The sequence below is a fragment of the Hippocampus bargibanti genome, linkage group LG16, assembly GCF_051943395.1.
Source record: "Hippocampus bargibanti isolate YZ-2025 linkage group LG16, ASM5194339v1, whole genome shotgun sequence".
NCBI classification, from domain to species: Eukaryota; Metazoa; Chordata; class Actinopteri; order Syngnathiformes; family Syngnathidae; genus Hippocampus; species Hippocampus bargibanti.
The window spans coordinates 9,206,251-9,216,698 of NC_142749.1; the positions used below are offsets into that span (position 1 = coordinate 9,206,251).

General features: G+C 39.7%; 1 protein-coding gene across 3 annotated transcripts in view; it reads left to right on the forward strand.

Annotated features, from left to right (window-relative positions):
• Positions 1-738: 738 nt before the first annotated feature.
• LOC148886323 (RPA-related protein RADX-like) overlaps positions 739-10,448 on the forward strand; it is a 57,210-nt gene continuing 47,500 nt past the window's right edge. The window contains exons 1-16 of one of the 3 annotated variants that reach the window (XM_089017562.1): positions 739-1,753; positions 1,951-2,093; positions 2,529-2,721; positions 3,007-3,115; positions 3,228-3,328; positions 3,549-3,668; positions 3,758-3,853; positions 3,943-4,110; positions 4,638-4,795; positions 4,868-4,989; positions 5,458-5,499; positions 5,578-5,669; positions 5,749-5,985; positions 6,349-6,402; positions 6,512-6,534; positions 6,608-6,696. In XM_089017562.1, coding sequence (XP_088873688.1) covers positions 1,165-1,753; positions 1,951-2,093; positions 2,529-2,721; positions 3,007-3,115; positions 3,228-3,328; positions 3,549-3,668; positions 3,758-3,853; positions 3,943-4,110; positions 4,638-4,795; positions 4,868-4,989; positions 5,458-5,499; positions 5,578-5,669; positions 5,749-5,985; positions 6,349-6,402; positions 6,512-6,534; positions 6,608-6,696 — 2,336 coding nt within the window. In that variant the 5' untranslated portion in view covers positions 739-1,164. Of the gene's footprint in view, positions 1,754-1,950; positions 2,094-2,528; positions 2,722-3,006; positions 3,116-3,227; positions 3,329-3,548; positions 3,669-3,757; positions 3,854-3,942; positions 4,111-4,637; positions 4,796-4,867; positions 4,990-5,457; positions 5,500-5,577; positions 5,670-5,748; positions 5,986-6,348; positions 6,535-6,607; positions 9,220-10,448 lie in introns of those variants that run through there. The other 2 variants (XM_089017561.1, XM_089017560.1) reach the window with 2 other exon arrangements.

The window sequence follows — 10,448 nt, forward strand, 5'->3', positions numbered from 1 at the left end:
TGTAGTTTTTTAGAGGTTGGAGGCACCAATACAGTGCATTATTTCTGTTGTATGCATACATGCAGAGTGCTTATCTTTGTCCTGCAATCTGCGTGGTTACAAATGTAGAACATCTATGAAAAATTGCTTCTTTTACTCCCATTTCAATTTTGCATCTTCTCCAGTTTTGATTTTTGTGAAAACAGCAAAACCCTTCACTAAATCACCATGGTGGTTTGAGGTTTAATTTACACTGTTCTTACAACATACTTCATAGGTCGTTATCACGTAGGCTTAGTCATGATGATGATGTGGTACCAGAGCTAATGGGTCAATCGGAGACAGACATAATCATACAGCACAAACAAAGTAATCAGATTAGCTTCAGGGAGTGTTCCACTGCTCCCCCAACCCTAGAGCTGGGACCTGTAAGAGTTGTCTGGCACCATCACCTCTGTCCATTAGGGCCAGAGTTACCAGGACAACTTTAGTTAGCTGATGAAGCTCTTCGGATGAGGAGCGAAACGTCCGACGCCTTCAAAGAAGTACAGATGACGGCTGAAGAAACTTTTTCATCGATGGTTCCAAAAAAACAATTCAATACAAAAAGGTACGTTAAGGCAGTGTTGTGTGAGTTAAATAATGTTATTGGCCATTTGAAAAAAGAACTACAAATACGTACAGTCAATGACATTCTGAAACTACAGCCGTTCATTTGTATCTATGAATGACGTCAACTTCATGCGACTCTCTGCGACCCTAACTGCCAAGTAAGCGGGGAATTTGAATGAAGGATTTTTTGTTCGCTTTTCCCCCTCAATCTACTACAACCAGACCATAATATCGATCAATGTTAGTAATTACTTCACGACATAATTTATTCGCTGTACTTGTTATCTGTTGGATTGTAAAAACGACGCAATCATTTAGCACATGCTTTGTTTGTAACGTTAGCCACTTTTCATGGCTATCCCAGGAGGTGTAACTTGGTTTGCAAGTTGACTGAATGCAGAATATGTGTTTTGTTTGGTTGATATACTAAGATAAATTACAGAGTGATTAATCTGGACGATCTGTTTTCTCATGGAAACAGTATCTCACAGATTGACAAAGAACATGTTAGCTAACGCGAGCTAGTGAGCAAAATACAATGCACTGAACAATTTCCTGGATATTTTTCCGGCAATGGATGATACATCATCGACCTCGACTGGTATTCCTGGTCTGTCTTCCCTTCGGAGGACAATGGATCAGTTATCGACCAGCAAAGAACTTAAACTAAATGTGGAGGAAGATGCTGCGTCAAGTGTCGCTGTGATCGCAGTTCAGCGCTGCTTGTGCTACCCAAGTGAAGAACAGCCGTGTGAGAGCTACAGTTACGATGTAACGGTCACAGACGGAGTGTGTCGGGCCAAATGCTACCTTCACCCAAGTTTAAATCACTTGATTCACACCAACAGCCTGAGAACAGGCTCGGACATCATCATCACGCAGTCCTCCTTCGTTTATACTGAGCGAAGGGTGGGTCACGGCTATATCAGCATCGAAAAATTAAGGTGCAGCTCGGATAAATCCTCGCTGCTGTCTCACATACGGGATGTGAGGACACTGCCCATTCTGGTCAAAAGCGGCATGGAGAGGAGCACCTTGCTCCTAAGCGACGTGCCCCTCCAGGTGAGCCACAAACACTACTTGTCTCTGTGGAACAACGTGTATCCAGAGGGGGAAGTGTGGATCACGACGCCTCCATCGCCGCGTGACCCAGTACTGAACGGTGAGATGCCGCGTTCTGCATGTCTCATCTGTTGTCTGTGTTATTGGCATTCAAATCCCCATAAAAATGTTTAAAAAGAACTGAAGTGGTTTAATATCTGTAAAAGAAGGAGAACTGCTATGCCTACCTTGAAAAACCCATTTAACAGCACCCTTGCAGATTTTGTTGATAACCTTCAATGTCCTATTGCCCAACAGTGAACACGATCTCTCTTATAAATAATCTGGAGTCAGCATTTAGGAAAACATGCAAACCCTTCCCTCTTTTGGTGAAGATATTACAGAAATCCAGATTGAGATATTATGGCAAATTCGGATCCAAGATCGATTTCCCCTACCAGGTGAGTTTAAACCCACCGCAGTGGTTCACAAACTGGGGTCCGTGGATCTCCCAGCTGTCCTATCAAAACTAAAATCGCTTAGTTGGTAACACTGACAGTGCTTTGGTAAACCTGATAAAATGCCATGTTGTTAGTGGAAACTGTCCAAGTGAAGTAGAAACAATGTTTAAATATTGAATTGAATTTTATTTCAAGTTAATTTATATTAACCAGCTCATGTATATGTCAGTTAAGATGTTTAATAATTGAGAATTCATGTGGTATTTAGAGTTGCAAATGGTAACTAGTTATTTAGGATTAATTTGTGTTGGATTATGAAGGAGCACTTGGAAATATTTATCTCCCGTAGGGGATTGTGGGCCTAAAATGCATAACAACATATCACATCCACTGTATTTTTCAATACCACCTGACTTTGACTTAATTTTCTTGTAGGCGTATTTTGAAGTTGCAGACCAGAGTGGGATCATGTCTCTTGTGCTTTGGAATGAGCTCTGTCCACAGTTTTACAACTCGCTCAACGTTGGAATGGTGTTGTACATCCAGAATTATACTCTTAAGAAGAGTTATTCAAATCGTTCACGCCCACAAATGGATCATTATGATCTCAAGATGTTCACCTCAATTGGTAGGTATTCCATCACACTTAAACTCTTAACAGTTGTTTTCAAGTATGTATGTGACATTTTTGAGCCAGTGGTGGTGGACTAATAACCAATGAATCTGAATATTCTTGATTGTGTTGATTGTGTTCATTGAATTTTGATCCTCTTGAGGAAAATCGAAGTGTACTGCTTGGGTGCACCCGGCAGAAGTTTTTTCAATGAGTGCTGTTGGTGTGGTCAATGCAATAATAATAGAAAATAATTGCGCATAGGCTGTGATGTGTAATTTCACGACTTTTATCTCTCAGAAATCTGCCTGAACGCTCGCAATCCAACATCAATCATCACAGTGGTGCCACAGAAGAATCTTCAACCTCAGTGGTCATTGCCCAATGTGTCTTATCGCTTCGCAACAAGGTGAATTCACCTGAAAATGCTTTTTGGGGGTTTGTGGACATGCAAAAATGTTTTTTTCCACCCAGCATTTGTGTTGTTAACCATGATTAATTTAAGATTTCCATTGTTCCAGATCAGATGTGGAAACATTTTCCAACAACTCTGTTTGTGATATCATTGGTTTGGTGACATTTGTTGGTCGTGTTGAAAGAATAAAGAGTAAAGATAACATAGGTGAGAACCATAACACCTACCAGAAACACTTGATCAACAATTTAATTAATACCTAAATTGGAATCGCTTGTTAACCTGTGGTAGTACAGTAGTAAAGTCATAATCAGTTAGAAACTGTTCATCACCTCAAAATCTTGTATGTCATTACTATTGCAAACCAAGGATCCTCTGTAGTTTGATAGCTGTTGTGTTTGATTGATCTTTTTTGTTGTTTTTGCAGGGCCTGAAAAGTACTGGTCATTCCGCTGGGTGCATGCAATGGATGGCACATCAGAGCATCCTTTTGTCCTGGAATTGTTTTCCTCCTCCCAGCCAGAAATCTTTGGCAACATATGCCCATGTATGACTTCTCAGATGTTACCTATGTTGACTTTTGGAGCAAATTTTCATGTCAGTGTGTTGAAGAAAAAAACATTCTCTCTCCCTAAGTGACTTACTTAGTCTGCACTCAGATGCGAGTGCGTCAAGTGGAAGGATCCTTGCCATACCTCACCACTAGCTGTGAGACAGAAATGTTCATTACAGGTTGGCACAGTTCAAATCTTAAATGCCATCAGTCTCTAGTTATAGGGACAGCGAATTCTTCAGTGCTGTTTGCAAATTTGCCATAACAGGTTACCACAAGGGTCAACCATACAAGAATAACCCCACAGTGCAGAACCTCATTCAGCGGAACAAGACACTGAAGGACAACGTGGTCCTTCAGAAGGCGTATATTGGTGGCTACTATTGCTACCCTCATGCCCCGCTCACATTCACCCAGCCAGTGGAAGAGACCTCAGGTAAAGTCAGTTTTACTGTATGTCCCCTTTTCCCTGAATAAAAAAGAAATCATTTTCATTTAGTGAATGAAGAGCAGCAATGATGAACCATCATTAAAATATATATATTTCATTCCTTAATCTCCCAAAATTTACTAGATTAGCCTTGTCAATCAAAAGTAAAAAAATAGTAACAGTTGTTCACCGTGCCACATATTTTACAACACTAAAGTCATATTAATAATTAAAAACATCATTCCCAATTATCAAAGAAAATGTTGCAAATATTCCAAAAGTAGTCATAACTTTGTGAGAATAAACATTAGCATCAATGAAGTTTGAAGGAGAGCAAATTGTGTAGTTTCATTGTGAAATGATTCACTTCTCATTCGAAATAGAAGAAATCAGATAATGTTGAACAGATTTGCAATAAACCCAAGCCTGCAGCGTTTGCAAAATGATGAATATACTTCACCAGTGTCTTCATACATTATGAAATAGATGGTTGCCCATTGTGAATTTTGTCATATTAAATGTCCACGTGACAGATCATGTTCCGCTTGTCGCTGCTTCTGATTTGAAGAAGGAGTTGGACACCCTGCAGTATAGAGAGCATAAAACGCTTGCCATTCAAGGCGAGATCACAGCTGTCAGATATTTGGAAAAGTCAGGCGTGTCTGTTCCACAAGACCCAGGGGAGAAGGAGGTACAGTATATTACTTAATATCGCCCAATAGCATTGTGATTTTTATTGATGAGAGAAATATGTATCCCGCAGGTGCCAGGTGTGTCCACAGGAGACCAAGATGTGCTCAATACATCTTTGTCAGTCAACTCAATGTCGTCGGCCTCCACATCTGAACACATATCTTTGCAAAGGAAAAGGACCATGAAGACAAGGTGTGACAATTTATATGTAGAATGGAACCTTGGTTCACAAACTTAATTTGTTGAGGGAAGTGAACCAATTCCCTTTTCTAAGCCCCAATCAAAGTGAATGGAAATGAATTGAATCAGCCCTGCACTATAGCCTTTTGGCTATTTTCCCAGTAGTACTTGTACTGCCATTGGAAGCACAACTTTGCAGGGTTTCCTAACAATATCATCACAATACTATCACTCTTTTTATTACGAATTTGGGGGTTCACATTTTTAGTTTTGTGTTATTTCACAATGTATTTCAGTGGGTGTCATATAAAAAAAGAACAGGAAATTGTCCATTCTCTGTTGTGCATCAAATGTGTTTCACTTTCTGATTTGAACTATGATATGAAATGTATTTTCCACAATTTTTGTGTTTGATCTGCAATTGTGACTGAACAATTTTGGACAGTATTCATTTTAATAAGGTAATATCTTTTTCCACAGAAATATAGAGCAGAGTTCAATGAGCACCGTGCCGGCAAAACGGTAAGAATGATATTAATATTGTTGATAACGCAAGTGATGCACTTCAACCATGCTCAGCTGTGTTGTATGCTTCTGCAGAGGAGCCATAAATGCAGAAGTTTTAGAAGAGCCACACGAGAATGAGGGAGATCCTGGAACGGAGGAACGCAGTCCGGACCCGCAAAATGATGGTGGAACTGTGAAATGTGCATCTAGTTTATCGTGATACACAGATTTTGAGTTGTTACAATATGGGCTTGTTCCTACCAGGCCTCAATCTACTATCATGGGAGAGTTGCGGGTGGTCAAGGCAAAGTCAAGAACTGTCTTTGCATTTGCATCACGGGACTCTTCACCAGGACAGCATTTCTCGAAGGTTCACCTTAGAAGAGAAGAACGCCCTCCTTCGGTGGAGCAATCTTCATCCCATGCGGTGGACACCAGATCAGTCAGCAGACGCTCTCCCAGCCACTGCTTGCACAGGATACTATCAGGTTACAATATTAGGTAAGATGACAAAGTTTTGAATTTTCCGATGTCTGATTGCATTCTGATGTGATGCTAAATGTTCATCAACATGACACCATTTATCATGCAGGCACTAATGATTTTCAATGCCTGAATGTAATAAGGCAGCGCGGTGGTGTGTTGATTTGTATGCCTGCCTCAATGTCGGCAGTTAGAAAATGAATGGAAAATTCTGAGGAAAAACTGAAATTCTCTCAATAGCACCATCAATGGGTGTAATGTCTTCCAAATTGTTTCAAACCAAAAGAACTGCATGGTCAGGTCATTAGTGAGTCAGCAGAAAATGTTGCCATTTTAATTACATGCTTTACCTTTATTTTTTTAATGTGATTTAATTGGCAGGCATAAACAAGCAAATAGCTGTCGACGCAGTATTTTTACCCATTGAGCGATCCGGTGAGCACCGAGCCGTCGGCCTTCCTCCGGGTCATCATGATAACACCATGCTGTCTTGTCTCTCTTCTGGTTGCGTCTGCCCTCTGAACAATGTCCCCTCGAGCCACAGTGAAGTGGTACACCACAGACCAGGTAAAATTCACCCCGTTGCCACCACAACTTAGTTATTTCGCATCACAATGACACTGCATATTTGGTCTCCCAGAGGACATCATGGCCACTGCCAGTGAGCTGGAGGACACACATTTGGTGTGTGTCTTGGAAATTTGTCACCTTGGTGGAGAGGAGGTCGAGGTACTGATTAGCAAAGTGTACAAAGTGACTGAAGTTTCTATTGAGTAGTAATTTAAACAGTGAGACTATTCTAAACTTACTTCACATTGTTTTCATGATAAGTTAATGATGGCTTATTTTTGATTGCATTATTTCAAGTGACAGCACTATATGGACACCCACGAACAATGTTGACACTTTTAATTGTGAATACTGTCTTACTTTTCAGTAGTAGTTTTTAAAAATATTGAGAGTAGCACTTTTCAATCATCTAGTAGATTTTCCTGCCACGAATTAGGCGTCAAATTAGGCACTCAAAATGAAAACAGTCGGTAACAAAGACTGCTGTCGACCCAGTCCCTCGTGTACACATATAAAAAGACAATACGGTATAATGGAAATTCTCAATGTGATCTTACCCAAATCATAAGAAAATGAAAATGAAATACAGTACATAAATTAAAATCCAATTTGTTTTTGTTCACAATCAAAATGCATAGTGTATGTTTGAAAATATTTATTTGCAAATATTTCACAATAACCAGGTTGATTTATAAATAATTCAATATAACAATTAATACCAATATATTTTAGGTTGTAAACTCAATTTGTTATTATATTTTCAACAATATTTTTAAAGCTTATTTCATACAGGGGCAGAAAAGTACATAAAAGCGACTGTGCAACATGAACACAACAAAGCCTCATCTCCACTAATAAGACACTTCATTATCTGTTACAAAATTACTTTAATTTTAAAATCATGTAACATACATATGCAATCTCTTAGACGTAGAAAATAAACTATATCATCTAGTGTTTTGTTTTTTGTACATTCTAATATACAATATATTTACTGTGTTTTCTGCATGGAAATGGCAGCGATGGCTGTGTAGCAGGTTTGCGTGGCCTTCATTGTCTCACATACAAATGGAAAGTGTCACTTGAAAAATCAAATCCTTTAAAAACTTTGACACTTACTGAAAAAAAGTCCATGAAGTTGAAAGTGAGGGGATGGTTTTTGAAACTGCACCCAATTAGAGTTGAATATTCTTGCAAGCTGCCCCGATGGGGGCTTTGTTTGCATCTCAGTTTCAAGGGGAGACGGGGGCATTTTCATTTGATAGAGAAGATTCATACGGAGGTTTAACTTCACCGCTTTGACTGTTTTATGAGTCAGTCACAAGTGAGATGTTTTATTTAATATCAATGCAAGGCAAATATGTGCACCGAAAGGTACTCCCCTGAAAACCTCAGCTCCCCATTTTCATGATAGATGAGCAACAGCTTGAGAGTAAATATCATTATGCCTAAGGACATGTATTATCGTAACAAATGTATCACTTGATGGCATGGCACTGCTTAGATTTGAATCCAAAATGTCATTGATCAACCACAAGATGTTGAAACCTGACCGAGCCATCAAAAACCAAGGCTGTACCACATTCCCAAGTCTCAAAGCTATAATTGTTGTGAAGGGAATAATTGTGTTCGCTGCCTGGGGGAATGTAAGGGTAACTTAGAAAAATATAATTTACACAGTACCATTAGTGGCGTAATATACACATCTTTACACACTTGTAATGAAACATTGTAAATATACAGCATAAATTAACATTCTCAAATGGACATTGCACATAAGTCAAAGAGTCGCTACTGAGCTTGTTTTTTCCTCCGTAGTGCTCAACCGCTGCAGAGAAACATGTACTCAAATGGAAACAATGATAACTTAGGGTAAAGGTGTACAGGCAAGTGAGCATGCCTGGGGTAAAAGTGTACAGGCAAGTGAGCATGCCTAGGGTAAAAGTGTACAGGCAAGTGAGCGTGCCGCAAAGCGGCTTCGATCATAAAAAAAAAGACTGAAATACGCACAAGGAATAAAACAAGCAGTTTGATTTTGGGGTCATGAACAGCAGTTGATCTGTTTAGCTTCGGTGTGATATGCTATCATTGTGCATATACACTCACTAGCTTGTCGTCTATTTTTGTAAACAGTTTTTGTACTCGTGATTCACTCGCAAGTTACACTTGTACAGTCCAAAGTGATGTAATCTGGGGAGCTGTAGCAAACACTGAGCCTTTACAAAGTACTGTATTTTCCAGTGTATAAGGCGCACCCAAAAGCCTTCATTTTCTTCAAAAGATGACCCTACGCCTTATACGCCGGTGGGCCTTATTTACATGTGAAGTAATATTGGCCACAACAGGTCTCGCGACTCATGTCAGCAGCCACTGACTCCATTTCCCCCCCTGTGGAAGAAGTAGTGCATAACCCCTAGCCTCTACTGTAGCGCCTTATGTGTTGTGCCTTATATTTGGAAAACATTTATATATTTCTATATTATATTTGGAAGGTGCGTTTTATATATGGAAAAGGTTTGAAAATACACCATTCAATGGGGGGTGCGCCTTATACGGCAGTGCATTTTATGCACCATAAAATACGGTACACGATATTTGATGTCCATCCGTACGCTTTTTTTAGCACTTGCCCTTATGAGAGTCAGAGTTGAGATGGAACCAACAGAGCTGGTGATAATTTAATCTTCAATGAACCATGTGTGTTCATAAGTAGAATAGAGCATGATTATCTTTGTAAAGTTACACCTTTTTTGTTTCATGTGTTATCCTAATTGATTGGAGTGGTAAATGCATTTTACAAACATACACTTGTATATTTCCGATAATTATTGAATTTCAGGCCCTGGGTATATGACTTTAAAACAAGTGGTGACCCATCAATTCCTGCATGAACATCAACATGAATCATAGTCTCAATCAATCTGAACTGCTTTCTTCATCCCATGTCTGTTTTACAACAAATGTATTCTGCAAATACGTTATTGAATAAAATAATGAGAATATCATTTCTGCTAGTGCTTCAATTGGTTGGGGGCAAGTTAAGGTTGAAAAAGGCATTCAATATATCTGTTTCATCTCCTATACAAATCTAACCATATATTCTTTTCAATCTAATGTGGGAAAAAAATATGTATAAATTACCATTAATGAAAATAAACTTTGTATTCCAAATGGACCTGAGCAGGATTTTTAAAGCCGGAGTCAGACACAACAACTGCACCATGGTACTAGTAGCATAGTTAAAAGGCACATTAGACAACCCACCCTCCTCCGTTTAATTGTTAAACAAGTGGAGGTGTGCTGCTACAGGGCTCATCAAGAGCAGTCGTGTCAAGAGACGGCTGTTAAAGAAGCCCTTCTTCATTCAAATAAAACCTGGGCCGTTTGTTGTATTTAGATGTGGTGTGACAGCCAACTCATCAGAAGGGGACGTTAAAAGTGATGCTCTGGATTTCACCGAAGGGAAAGTGAGATCACTATAAAAGCCACTGCTTAGAGGGAACCTTTATCGAATGTAATCTAATATTAATTGTATCGCAAAAATAAATACTGTATCTTGTTCTTGGTTGGGGCTTCGTACCAAAAGTGCAAACAGCCACTTGCGAAATGAAAGTGGCGTCCTTGTGTCAGCGGTGATAAATTCACTTGTTTCAATGACAGCTGAGTGTGTCACAGGCTGGTGATGAAAGGCCCCGCCTCTCATCATCACAATCCTCAGGTCGTCTTCCCGTCGCCGTTGAACTCCGGCACTTCTTCGTGGGGGCGAGCAGCTTCACATAAAATGTTTAGGCGCTCTCATCAGTTTCCCGTCTCGATGTTAATTTTGTCTTCGACAAGCAGCAGCGCTCGGTGCAAGTTCCTTGCATGTTCCCCAGTGCTACCGCGTTAGCATATTCCTCAAGTCTGAAACA